This window comes from Pteropus alecto, unplaced genomic scaffold, assembly GCF_000325575.1.
Source record: "Pteropus alecto unplaced genomic scaffold, ASM32557v1 scaffold50, whole genome shotgun sequence".
NCBI lineage: Eukaryota > Metazoa > Chordata > Mammalia > Chiroptera > Pteropodidae > Pteropus > Pteropus alecto.
In genome coordinates, this window is record NW_006431918.1 from 13,078,626 (window position 1) to 13,093,621 (window position 14,996).

The following is a 14,996-nucleotide window of genomic DNA, read 5'->3' on the forward strand; positions in this document are numbered from 1 at the left end:
AAGAAGCAATTGCCTGCTTAATTGGAAGACTGCCTCTTAAGGAATAGAGAGAGGGAGAGAGAGCAATGAAGTTTAGGCTTTTAAATAAACTGGAAAGTTTATGCATTGTAAATTATCAGCTCGTTTTCTTGAATATATCAAGGAACACTATTTTGATATATTTCATAATTTTGTGGGGGTTTTAAAGTATTAATGAGCACATATACATAGAAATAGTGACTTCTTGAATACTGTGCTTAATTTTACCCCTTACCTCAAGACTCCTGTATATTATAGGGTATAATAAAACACAGATGTGAATTGTGAAAAAGTAAAAAATTAACACATAGAATTATACATTATCCACGACTTTAATGTTAATCCATTGTATGTATCTTTCTCCCTTCTGTTTTCCTCGTCTGGATTCAATAGGTATTTTCCTACGTTGGAACAGATCCTCCAAGTATTTGGATGAAGCATATGAAGAAATGGTTAACATCATTGACTATAATAAGGAATTACAAGCAAAAGTAAATATCCTTAGGAGGCAGTTGGCAGAACTGGAAACTGAAGATGGGATACAGGAGAGTCCCTAAAAGATATCCCCACACCGTGTAAGGACATTCTCACACCACTTCTCTTGCCCTTCAGCTCACTTTTACACAGTAGCCTTGAACTTAAGGCTTAGATGTGAGAACCCTTTAATGTAATGGATTTCTCAATATTTTATGAACAAAACTTATTATAATTACTCATGTTTCATGTGGCCAGTTAGGCCTCTTCACTTCGGGAGCAGGAAGGAGGTGCTAGTCATTTTATTTTAGGTGAATCAGGTGACTTATGTAATGCCATTTTGTGTTATATGCCATTTCATTATAAGCTTTTCTTTGTATCCACTTTCCAAACAGTGCTCCAGACCAGTCAAGGATATGATTAATCTCTTTGGGGAACATTTGTCAGTTTAAAAAAGGATCAGACATTTAAACACTTTGAATATAAAAATATTTTTCAAAACTGAAGTGGTGGATAAACCAAGAATTTTATGTTTAACATGTCATTGCCAATACCTGTGCCGTTCTCTTTAAAATAGTTTTGGACCATCAAGCTGAATTCATTCTCATTCTGGTTTGTCAAGAAATTCTGAGTAGTTATTCAAGGTAAATTATTTTTACAAGGGTAACAGGTATAGTCCTCTGATATTTACATTTTAACAGTAGACACTAAAAGTATGTGCAATATAGAAATGTCTAGGAATTTGTTACTGATGTGGTGTTGTTACTGTTGAATTGGTCTTTCGGGTTTTTGACCGTACATATTAAATGTGTATCAGATGCTGGATGTAACATTAAATCATCATTTATAATAGATGTTAATTTGTAATAACTAAGCTACAAATATGGTTTCTTTGAACCAGAGATGCACTGCCCTTGTCTGAAATTCTTATTGCACTGGTTTATGTATGTATGTGTATGTTTTATTGTGTTTTATTAAGTATTCTAAGAGTTTACTAATACTAAGGTTACAACTTTCATGTTGGCTTCAGCCTTTTGAAAATTCATCTCGATTCTGCTGATTTGTCCATTATATGTTAGGCAAATATAATTTAAGTGGAGGTGAAAGTTTATGAACGTGATGCAGCTATGTTTTAAACGTCAAAAACAGATTTGAAATGTTTCAATGCTATAGAAACAGTGATGACTGTATTAATGCTATGCTAGTTTATGCCACAACTCTGAAATTTTGCAGCTCAGTGCTTTCCACGTACGTTTCTGTTTTGTGGCACTCCTCATTTTAACAAACACTATCAATTTTAGTTATCCTTTAAAATGATAGTTGAAGAGTAATCATTAATACCATTTCCGCTCCATCTGTATATAACCATTTCAGTGTAAAACACACTCAAACTGAACCTTGCTTTTAGAGCTTTGTATTGAGCTAAAAATGTAATTTTAAAAAATTGACTCTATCAAAATCTATGGCCACATTCGGAAGCCTTAGAAAGTGGCAAATTCTTTCTATCTCGTTGCCCAAGTTTCATCTCTTTTCTGTTTCCTGAGACTTGTACCGAAAGGCTGGACAATTCGTATTCAGAACTCTCTTTTGGTAGATTTGTCTGCCTTTTCCTCTAAGCTCAGTTTTATTCTTGACTTATTTTCTTGGCTATAGTTATGAATCTCAGGGCATTAAAGCCCTCACCAAAAGGCTAAGGCAAGGAGCAAAGGAGATGTACTTTCTTGCTATAGATATCTCTGTATTATGTGAAACATCTATATATTTTTTTATAACAGGAAACACCCTAGCTTTGTTATGGTCCCTCAAAATTGCTTGCTGCATTTATTTCACACAGCTGACCTTTTTGTTTTCTCCTAATTTTGTCTCAAGACTAGATGTGAAGAAGGAGCCTTTGTCTTCTCGGTTAATGGACCCATAAGGAAAACCATATAGAAATTTTTTTTTTTTAGTGATTCTTTAAAAGTGACTTTCCACTGGTGATATTGATTGGCCGTAGGGCTTCTGTGGGTGGAAACTTTGGAGGGAGATTTTATCAGGTTTGTTCACAGATAAATTGTATGCCATCATTTATACTTATCTTCCTGATGAACAGTTTATATGCTGACCAGACAGAGTACAATAGCGTAGTGTTTCAGTTTCTTTTTATTTCTCTTATTGAGACAGCAATCTTAAGCTGTTTGGACAAGTTTGCATTTTAGTATTAATTTATAATCAGGGATTGTCCAAACCTCAGTTCTGATTATAGTTTGTAAAAACAAACTTTGGTATCAGTGCACTTTCAAAGGGGTCATCTAAAATGCAAATATTAAGGTTTTCCCAAACTTGAGAACTCTGTCAAAAACAAGTGCTTCATCAGTATAACTTGAAGAGGGTTTTCAGTAATACTATTAAGTTACCTGTCCCTTGGATGAGAAGACTACATGCAATAGATATCCTAGTAAGAAGATATTTGTTAAACATTAATTTGGAGAATTGTCTTTGATAAATGTGCTTTAAAAACTTTAATGAAGAGCATGGTGGCAGAATTAGTGAGCAAGAAAATTGCCCCATAGGAGCCAATAATAATCAAGTGAGATATACTCAAGTTCTTGTATATTAGGCATCTTCCAAGTATTCATTTACAGTGAACACTGGTTTACATTTTTGGGATGCAAAAAGTATGCCCCAAACAGAATATTTTAAAAATAAAAAGGATTGCTACAGCCCTCTATCAGCAATATATAGATCTTTAGATTGAAATTAATTTTTTTAATCAAAAGAACATGATTGATAATATAAAAATGCTGACATTTCTTGGGTGGTAATACTTAGGTAAATATTTGGTCAAAATTTTCCATTCCAATTTTATTAAATGGAAGAAAACAAGCAGGAATTGTAAAATCTAATAGGTTTAAAACAATCTATAAATGTGTTTTATTTCTAAGGAAAATTGTTGAAGCAAGATTTTAAATCCTGCTTTCCCCAAGGTTTTGGAGAAAACTTTGGAAGACAATAGATAGTCATTCAGATACCATATGGGAAATTTAAAAACTTTTCTTTGAATTCTGAAACGTCATTTACAGAAGTGATATGCCATTACTTTTCATTTTAAAGGATGAAAATTAGTGAGATTTTAGTCTTTGATTCAGTTAGTATTTATGTTAAATAAAAAAATCAATATCATGGAAAAGATTTGCCCAGTAGTTGTCTCATGCAGTGAAAAATAAGAATGTTTTGCTGCATTTTTAAAAATCTGGTTAAAGATGTAACTTTTCTAGTCAATCTGGTTTCAGGATTAGCTATTTTAACTATAAGTCTTAACGAGGGCATCAAGTTCACTTATTATCAGACCTTAACCTGAGCAAAAGTTTGGGTATTTACCCATATCCGAATTTAATGAGTGAAAACTGTATTGAGAGTATTATGAGCACTCTTTACCAGAAAATTATTTCCTAGACCAAAAAAAAGGCAATTTGTAGAATAGTTGATTCCCTGTTCTGGCAGCTTTGAAATTTACCAGAGAATGAAGTCATTCCGTACATCGAATACAGGTTTATGCTATACCTCAAGACAACGTAGATTAGTTATTTTTTTATTCTTTAACATGTCAGATTTTTTTCCCCTCCAGAGCTGATTCTAAGTTATTACCAGATAGTATTTTTATGTAATTCACCATCTTAACCAAAAACATTAAAAGACTGATTTCTCCATTTATTATTTATTCTCAGATGATATGAAATGCTAATTTTCTTACAATATCAGTTTTCTACTTTTTATTTTATTGAAGAAAAGTAATTTTACCTTCACTCAGTCTTTATGATCTAGTGTCCACAGCATCTTCCTTTAAACCAACAGCCCAGTGGAGACCCTCTGAAACTGTATAACTCGATTTTAGACAGTCTGAACTTGTTATCTAAATTCTCTCTAAGAAATCCAATGTCGTGTTTTTGAACTACACTGTGGAACTGTAGTTTGTGCTTAATTTACTGAAAGATAGGCTCACAGTAGACACTACTTTGTCCTGAATAATAATTCCTGATGAGAGCTTACTGACTTTTAGTCTTTCCTTAAACTATCTGTGAGTATACAGATTAACTGTATTTGTGATTTGTAATTAAAACAAGTTACAGAACACTGCCTGTGTCTGTCTACCCAAGATATTTGTTTCACTTTTAAAATGCACATATCTTTGGAGAGGTGGATTATTCTACACAAATACACCCTGAGTTCTGTTGTTTAGAATACTTATAGCTCTATTACCACCTACCCTAAAAATGTACTTGCACAACTTAGTTACTTAAAAAAAAGAATATGTATTTCTTCAATAGTGGGTATTTGAATTGTACTCTTGATATATTTGAATGTGACTCTTGGAATTAAGTGCACTATTATTCATGTCTTACACAATAAAATTGCACTGTATGGCAAATGTGTCTATAATGTATGCTTTGCTCAGAGTGCTGTAATGTACAGGTTTCTATATTGTGAACCTGTCTATAGTCTTTGGGAAAAATACTAAACTTTTGTAGATGTGTTTAACATTTTTAATATTATTTATGATGTTCCCTAAATGATAAGTTCAGGTATGTCCTAAAACTGGAATCATTCATCTTGAGTTGGCTGCTTTTTCAAGCTTGGTTTATCAAATCAAGAAACAACCTTTTTCGAACATAGTACTGTTATCTTAGTTTGCAAGATTTATGGGTGGTGTTCTCCCTCTGCCTCCTATGACTGTTGCACAGATGCTAGTGTTCAATTTCTATAGACAATGGTAATAAAATATGAATATATTCAAATGCTGGTAAATCAAATCTGTAGGCTGACTTTATTTTTTTTCTCAGATATTTCTGATTTTTTGCAGTGTTTCAATTAAAACTGACATATATATATGTATATATAGACACACATACACATGTATACCTTGTATTTTGAAAAATTCAGATCCACAAAAAACACTGCAAAATAGTACAATGATTTCTCATATACTGTTCACCTAGATTGAATAATTGTTAACATTTTTTTACCTTTGACTTAATGCTCTTGAGTGTGTGTGTTATTTTGTTGAAATACTTGAGGGTAAGCTGTAGACATCATGACCTTCCACCTAGTACTTCAAAGATATCTCCCAAGAATTAGGAGTATGTATTATACATATTATTTACTCAGTTAAATCAATGAGGGGAATAGGGAAAGTTTCTCCTTAGCATAGATTGTCAACAATGAAATGAAGAAAGAATAACGAAATTAGAAAGTCGCTATTTGGCAGTCATCATAGTAATAATCTAGGCAGTCACCTTAAGTGGATATTTAAAACCTAGCAAGAGAAAGTTTGTGAATAAAAGCATATAGTCTCAAAGTATTTTTTTTATAAAATACTGATTAGTTACAAAGAGGAAAACAGTAACTTTATAGATAAGAAACCTGGCAGATACCACCAGGTTAATATGTCCCATTACTAGTGGTGTTAATTATCCAAGCACAATTAACTCCACTAGTAATAGGACATATCACTATCATGTGCCTTCTGATATGATCCACTGAGAACACAGTATCACTTGTGTTGCATTTTTGCAAAAACAAAAAAAAAGCACAACCTGAATCTAATTTTGAAGAAGCATCAGGCAAACTTAAATTGAGGAACATTCTACAAAATAACTGGTCTGTATTCTTTAAAGAAATTATGAAGCTTATAGAAGAAAAGGAAAGACAAAACCTTTTTATAAGTTTGAAATTATTTCAAAAGTTTTTAAGACGCACAAAGTGAACAGAAAACAGCAGACGGCATCCATACAAAGCTATAAAATTCAAATGAGAAAATATTTCAGCTGATAAAAATTACTCCCATTAATGAAACATTAAACAGAAACAAACTGTAACCCATTCCAAAAGGAAGATATATCTTTCAACAAAACTTCCAGACATGCTGTGAAAAAACACCATGAGAAATTACAAAACCTGGAACTGAAATAGACCAAAAACAAAATAGGAAGGGTAGAAAACAAGGGTTGAATGAACTCAGGAAAGAATTTAAGGAATAAAAAAGTCATCTTAAAGGTGAAATTATAAGATACTCAGGGAAGACTAGGTGAACTAAAAATTTAAAGGCCAAGCATGAAAATAATAAGCAAAAAGATCAAAGAGAAAATCATCGATGTAGAAGACACTCAAATAAGAGGCTATGTGTAAATGATTGGAGTCCATGAAAAAGAAAAAATTATGGAACAGAACCAATATTGAAACTAATCCAAGAAAAGTTTCCAGAAATAAAAAGTCTGAGTGGAACCAGATACAGATTGGTCAATTCCAAGACATATCCTAATAAAACCATTAGACTTTAAATATGAAGAGGTGGGGAAAAAATCCCCAGGGCCTCTAGGCAAATAGAGTCACTTAAAATGAGGTTTCCATTAGAATTTTCAACAACAACATAAAGTAAGACAATAATGAGGACAGCATTTTTGAGAAATAGAAAAGTATGAATCAAGGATTTTTTTTATTAAGTCAACCTGTACTTTAAAAATCATAACTGTTGAAAAGTTTTTAAACATACAAGAACTCAGGTTATGCTGTAGTCAAGGGCGCTTCCTGAGAAATCTGTGAAAAGATGAGTTTCGTCCAATTAGGAGATGACAAGGAAAATTATAGGGCTCTAAATATATTGTAAATCCCAGACTAAGACAAAGGTAAAGACAAGGTTGGAAGAATATAGTGTAGAAATTATGTATTTTGACTAAGTAGAAATAATGGAATTTTTTGAGTAAGAGATAAAAAGAGAGAAAGAATAAGCTCATTGACTGTCATTTAAATAACAGGTAGAAGTCAAAGATACCACTTAAACCCAACAAATCAAATTGTAGAATGTTAGGACAAAGGTGTCTATGACCCCCTTTATAAAAGTATTATAAAGATATCTCTAGAAAAAATTCACATCTTTTTATACCCAAGGAAATAAAAATGCCAAAGGAACAAAGTAAAGAAATACAGTAAATATAACCTAATACACCTAGTAAATACAACAAAAACAATGTGATAATTGAAACCAAACAGCAGACATCAATAAATGTCATTTACTTAAATATCTTCTAATTGATTTATAAAGCAAAACCCAACTCTGCTATGTACAACAGACAGAATTAAAACAAGTGACTTAGAAAGGTTTTTAAAAAATGGTATACCAGTCCAGGTTCAATATATTTCAAAACTACAGTAATCAAAACAGCTTAGTACTCAAAATAAACACAGACATAAAGACCAATGGAACAGAATAGAGAGCCCAGAATTAAACCTTTGTGTGGTCAAATGATCAAAAAGAATGCCAAAACCACATAATGAGGAAAGACCAGTCTCTTCAAAAAATGGTCTTGGGAAAATGAGATCTCCACATGCAGAAGAATGGAGCTGGACCATTACCTTACATCATATACAAAAAAACTCAATGAATTAAAGATGTAAACATAAGACCTAAAACAATAAATCTGCTAGGAGAAAACATAGCTTCACGACATTGGATTTGGCAAGGATTTCTTGGATATGACACCAGAAACGCAGACAACAGAAAAATAGATAAATGCGACCACAGCGAACTGAAAAACTTCTGTACATCAAAGGAAACAACAGAGTGAAATGGCAATGTACACAATGGGAGAAAATATTGCAAATTATTTCTCTAATAAGAGGTAATATCCAGAATATATAAAGAACTCCTACAACTCAACAACAAAAAACCAATAACCAAATTAAAAATGGACACAAGACTTGAATAGATATTTCACCTAAGATGTGCAAATGGCTAACAAGCCTATGCAAAGATATTTAACATCATGAATTATTAGAGAAATACAACTTAAAACCACAATGAGATATGATCTCACACTCATTAGGATAGCCACTACCAGAAAATCAAAAAATAACAAATGTTAAGTATGTGGAGAAACTGGAACTCTTGTGTACTGTTGGTGGGAATATAAAATGTCACAGCAACTATGGAAAACAGTATGACAGTTCCTCAAAAAAATTAAAAAGAATTACCATAAGATCCAGCAATCTCACTTCTAGGTATATTATCCAAAAGAATCTAAAGCAAGATCTTGAAGAGATATTAGCACAGCCATGTTCACTGCAGCAGTATTCACATTAGCCAAGCCACCCAAATATCCATTAATGAAGGAAGGAAGGAATTCCTGTCACATGCTACAACATGAATGAAACTTAATGACATTTTGCTAAGTGAAATAATTCAGTCACAAAAAGATAAATACTGTGTGATTTCACATATACAATATTTAAAGCAGTCAAATTTGTAGTAACAAAGTAAAATCATGGATATATTGTTAAACATGTTCACAATGATGTGAATATATTTAATACCCAACTATACACTTAACATGATTAATATAATAAATATTGGTTTTTACCAGTATTTAAAAATTTATAATAAAACAATGTGAGATTAATATACCTACTTTTCAAATTTAAATGTTTTTAAACTACTGTAAAGTTCAGGGGAGAAAAATAAGCCATTGGAAAAGCGTATAGTGTGACATAAGCAAATTGATGGAGTAGGCAGATCCAACCTGGACAAACTACAGAACCAAGTTTGTCAGATTTCTGGAAAAACAGTCAAAGGTTTACACCAACTAAGCAAATACTGAATAAATTAAAAGGAAATGAGAACTGTAGAAAAATTTTGTGGCATTTTTACCCACCTGTTTCACCACTGTGGGCCCTGTTGAAGGCATCAGAGCAAACTTAGTAAAACATTATTACATATGTCAGTTGTAACCTGTCTAGAGGCTACCTAAAGGACTGATAGAAAGTGTTCTCCGTTTTGCCTAACTCAGAATTCAGGCTGGAAAGGCAGTGGACTTTGATCGAAAATGCTGTGAGGAGAATTAACAATCCACAAAATATTATAGTCAATGTATATAATACTCAAGATACCTAAGGCCAGGGAGGAAAAGCTAGGAGAGACTGTTTGGCAAATTAAGACATTCAAAAACCTTTTGTGTATGAAGTAATTTAGAAGGCCACATACATGCCTAGGTTAAGATACATGTTTAGAAAAGTATTGATAAGGCCCAAGTTTTCACATAGAAGTGATCCCTAGATTGACTACAAGCCTGGTGTTGAAGGAGGGCCCCAACACAGAACTGATCTGCAAAGATTAGAAGAGATAATTTTTGTTTGCGTGTTTTGGTAATTTAAAAAATTTCCTGGCATTCAAAGAAATCTCTGCCAAAACATTAGGTTAACATGAGCCAAAGGAACAGAGACCTCAGTAACCATACATGATAAGAAATCCAATCTTTGCAGAAAAATAGTTTGGGAAACTAACTAAACAAATAGACTACTACAGTCTTCAATAATAACAATAAAACAAACAAAAAGCCCTCAGCAAATCCTGGGGAAGAGCAAGAATCTAATTTTCAGTGTTTCCACATTATAACATTGAAATGTTCAGTTTTCAACAACACCAACAAAATCACAGGACATGCAAAACAAAACAAAACAAAACAGAAAATTATGGCCCATTCAAAGGAACGAAATAAAATGAAATAGACTATCCCTGAAAATTACAGACATTGGACTTACTAGAGAAAGACCTTAAAATAACTGTCTTAAATAGCGTTAAAGAGCTGAAGGAAGACATGGTCAACAAATTGAAAGAAATCACGAAAATGTATGAACAAAATGCAAATATCAATAAAATGAAATTATAAAAAGGAACCAAACAGAAACAAGCTGAAAAGTGTAACAACTGAAATGAAAAAGAATCACTAGAAGGGTTCAGCAAATTATTTGATCAGGCAGAAGAAAAATCAGCAAACTTGAACATAGGAAAGTTGAAATTGTCCAGACTGAGGAGCACAAAGAAAAAGAAGAAAAGTGACTAAGCCTAAGAGACCTGTGGGACACCATCAAGTGGACCAACATATGGACTGTGGGAGTCAAAGAAAGAGGAAAGAAAGCAAAAGATTATTTGAGGAATTAAAGGCTGAAAACTTCCATAATTGAAGACAGACATGAATTTACAAATCCAAGAAACTTAATGACTACCAGAGACCCACACTGAAACACATTAGAATCTATTGAAAGGTACATCCCACTGTGTGAGGATATAGTGATAAGGACCATATGAAAGCTAGAAGCAGAGTTCTTACCAGATCCAACCATCATGGCACCCTGATCTTGGACTTGCATCCTCCACTGTGAGAAAATAAACTTTTGTCATTTAAATCAAACAAAGAGACACAAACCATAAAGAAATCTTGAAGACAGTGAGAAAATCAATGCATACAAGAGATTATCAACTGATCCCTCACCAAAGTCAATGGAGGCCATGAGCAGTGGAATAAATATATTTAAAATATTGAAAAAAATTGTCTACTGAAAATTCTATATCCAGAAAAATTGTCTTCCAAGAACGATGGAGAATTTAAGATATTCTCAGATAAATAAGAGCTCAGGGAGCTTGTTACCACTAGAACTGGTCTACAAGAAACACTAAAAGAAGTTGTTCAGGGTGAAATAAAAGAACACTAGACAATAACTCAAAGCCATATAAAGAAATAAATCTCCAGTAAGACCTATTGGTTATTTATCCTTTCTCTCCATCAAGAGCCATTGCCTATGTTTAAGGGCTTGACTTGACTTTTTGGCTACCTAGGTCATGCAGGCTGTCAGTTCTTTCCTTTGACTATTAGAAGGAATGACTCTGAAGGTAATAACCTTTGTACCCTCTTGAGTCAGTTGAATTGTTTGATACTGCCAGAGACACTGTTTCTCCCACCTGAAACTGATATTTCAAATAATTTAGTAACTTTATGATCAGAAATTTGATAAAATTGGAAGCTAAAATTTCAAAGCCTGACAGGAAATTTTTCTTTAAAAAAAAAAAAAAAAAAAGGCTTCCTCCTCTAAGCTAAGATAAAATTATGTACCCAGAGAGAAAGAAGCAAATTTGGAAAATGTAGTTGGACAAATAGATCAACTATGATGTCACTTAAGTTAAAACCCAATTCTTTGGGAGAATTGACACAATTGTCCTTATCTTACAAATCTTCGTGAAAACAGAAATGCAGCTCTAGAGGCAGTTCAAAGCCTATCTACCTTTACTGCCCTCAATTCCTCACAGTGAAGGAAAAAAACATAAGATGAAGGGGGTTTGTTTGTTTGTTTGTTTTTAAGCACAAATTGCCACTCTGGCTCCAAGGCTCCTTGTCAAAGACAAACACAAATCTTAATTTTTCTTCTTCACAAATAATAAGAAAAAGTCTTAGCCTTCTGAACAAATAAACTTATTCCACCTGCTATAAATTAGTGGGATTCTGCTTTATTGTACTGTCTCATGGCTGAAATTTAAAAAACAAAACTGTCAGATCTCTGGTTGCATCTGTCTAGATATGTATATGTATGTCTATCTCCAGAGGAGATTATTAGAATTGAGTTGTAAAGGGCTCAGTTTAATTGGTTCAAAAGAATTAAGCACTTATATTTAAAAATTCTCAAAAAAATAATAAAAACTGATCCAAATGATTTTCAGGATCACTTCATCTGGGAAAATATTTTATATTAAAGCTGATTTGAATTTGGGTTGGTTAAATAAATGTGTCTTTAGAGTTATAAGTGTTAAGCATAACACTTTTATTCTACCTAAGTTTATTAGTCAAATAAGTTCACGTTATCTCTGTTGTAAAATTTGTTGGCAAGAAAAATAACTCGGTGTGATAAATTTTTCATAAGTAACATAAACATAATTATTGAGAACAAGTAAATTAAATATATGTAAATGGAATAAAAGTGTTTTTTTTTTTAGGTAAAACTTTTTAGCAACAATTATATAGAACGTGTACTTAAAACAGTTTCCAGAACTCTTTTGGTAACTTGAAACCTTAGAGTTTTGCCATTAAGTGAGATGATGGGTCAAGTTAAATTTATTGACTATGTAGATAATTTCCAAATAAGATAAAATATTGAAACATTGTTAAATAAGTCTAATTCTACTTTTGACTTCTTTTTTCAGAGAAACAAAAAGATAAATTTGGATCTATTAATAATATGTTTTGTGCTTTGTTGAGAAAGCATATATTTCTAAAAATTATGAAATATATTTGCCAGTAAAGGAAACTATGTTTCTGGAAGTTATGGAATTATTCATAAATTTGCCAATCTAAAGAATGTTAATTCCTTACTTTTAGTTGTCATGAGAAATTAGGGATTCTACTTAATAACAAAGGGTATAATATATGTTTTCGGTAAGAAAGAAAGTATAAGGTATGGAAATGCATGTTTCAGAGAATTAAAAGAAAATGGTTTGTCATAAAATAAGTTGGTTATTTCCGAACAAATAAGAAAAACAACCTAAAAAGGACAAGGAATGTTGCAGAAGGTTTGCAGAAAAGAAATCTTGAGAAAGGAATTTTACGTGTGGTCAAGCTAAATAAGATTAAAATGAATTTAATTTTAAAAATTAATTTAAATATCAAAAGCTGATGCAAAATTAGAGTTTGGTTCTTTCTCTGTTAAAAGTTCAGTTTTCCTGTACTATCGGTATGCTATTAATGAGAGATTATAAAGGGAAAGCAAAGATTTCGTGTTTTATTAAAATTATTTCCTGTGCTATCATCAGGTCTTTGATTGTTTTGGTAAACTGAGTCTTCTCAATATTAAAGGAGCTAAATTTTGCTTACAATCATTTAACTTTCTGCCTGCAAAGTCTTTGTCACCATGATTAAATAGATAACTAAGTATTATTTCAGTGACCTAGAATTGTTTGACTGTTTAAAAACTTTGAATATGTTTGATAAACTTCCCAAAAATTCAAAATTAAATTGTCTTTTTCTTAACTGGAAAATAACTGAGATTTTTAGAAGGATCCTTGAAACACTTCTAAGGAAATATCTCTCTTTATAAAAGGGGGAAAATTAAACTAATTAGGCCTATTTGATATGCTAAAATTACATGGGAAGCATTGTCGAATAAAAAATAATTAGGTTGTATTTGTATGCATATATCATTATCAAAAAAATGTTCTAGAAATTATATAAAATTTCTAAGAATCTGCAATATCCTGATATATCTTAAAATGTGTGTTGCAGAGAAATAAACAACTTCTTTGTTGATTGCATTAACAAATCTTTAACCATGTCATTTTAAGGCTTTTTGTCATTTACATTATTTTATTGATACTTCTGCAAGCATGTTTTCGTCTTCAGAGACATTCATGAAGAGTACTCTAACATTTACTCTAAAATACAGGTTTCTGATAAACTTTCAGATCATACCATTAAACTAGGTGAGGATTCACAAAACTCAGAAAAAAACTGGATTCATCAAATTGCTAACAAAAAGCTCAAGATCAACAAGAATTAATAATATCAGATTGAATGAACTGCTTAGGAGGATTATAATTTTTATGATTTTTTAATTTGAAATATTACTGCTTTTTTTGTTGTTTTTCCAGACATAAGGAAACCTTTTTTCTTAAGCTACCTATGACATAGAACAATTGGGTAAATTATACCTTTGTAAGCAGAATAGAAGTATATTTTTCTCCTTACTTGATGCCTCCAGAATTCAGAAATTCTCAGTGAGTATTCTTATTTTTATGGCAATATTGTTGTTTGCATAAGTTCAATAATGATCTGCTCTCCTTGTAACAGGACACAATTGGAAACTGGTTCTATTACCAAGGCTTTGACTGGAATGTCATTTGAGAGAGACATGCTCAGACTCAGATATGACTAGACTGCTTTAAGGAATTAAGATAGACTTATGGAAGCCAATCAAATCCTTGGAAATATCAGCCTGGTAGCTTGCGTCCAGGGTTCCCAGCATCCTTACAAAGTGAGTAAGGAAGGTGACTTCCTGGCAGGTGCAGGATATTCATATTTTGAGAACCTCAAGAAGACAGGAAGTCACCAAAATCTATATGTATTGCAAGTCAAGTCTGATAGCAAGTCCTTGCCTTGGCTTTTCTGGCATTAAGAGGTCTTTTATGGTTCAATCTTAAGATTCCTTATAAAAAATTCCAGCAAAGCAGATTTAATTACTATTCTTACTGATCCTATATAAATAACAGGCCAAGTTTATTGAAATTACGTTTATTGTATGAAACAAAATTAGTCTTAATTTGGCTACCTTTGGTAAAATGAGGGTGACTTCAAAGAGAAAAACTGTTTCAGTAATTACACCTTTGTGGATATTAGATTCTAGTGCTGTTCATTATCTTTTGAAGTTTTGTTCCAGTTTGTAAACTGAACTGGATCCTAAATTCTTCTAGTTTCTTCCAATATCTATCTATGAGTCTCCAAACTAATGTTTCCAATTTTTATCCCATCCTTTGACGTGAATTCATTGAGAACTAAAATGGTCCCTTTCCTAAAGTCATGCAAGGGAAAGTGGGATAATCTGATATAAACCAGAGAAATCACCACAACAGCTCATATATGGACAATTTTTGTGCATGTCGCATAAAAATCACCAGAGATATTCAAACTGCAAACCAGGAGAATCTTATCAGGTTG

At 32.2% G+C, this 14,996-nt stretch overlaps 1 protein-coding gene across 1 annotated transcript in view; it reads left to right on the top strand.

The window, feature by feature from the left end:
- MTMR9 (myotubularin related protein 9) overlaps positions 1–5,277 on the top strand; it is a 35,681-nt gene extending 30,404 nt beyond the window's left edge. The window contains exon 10 of the mRNA XM_006906298.3: positions 412–5,277. Coding sequence (XP_006906360.1) covers positions 412–575 — 164 coding nt within the window. The 3' untranslated portion in view covers positions 576–5,277. The remainder of the gene's footprint in view (positions 1–411) is intronic.
- The last annotated feature ends 9,719 nt before the right edge of the window (positions 5,278–14,996 follow it).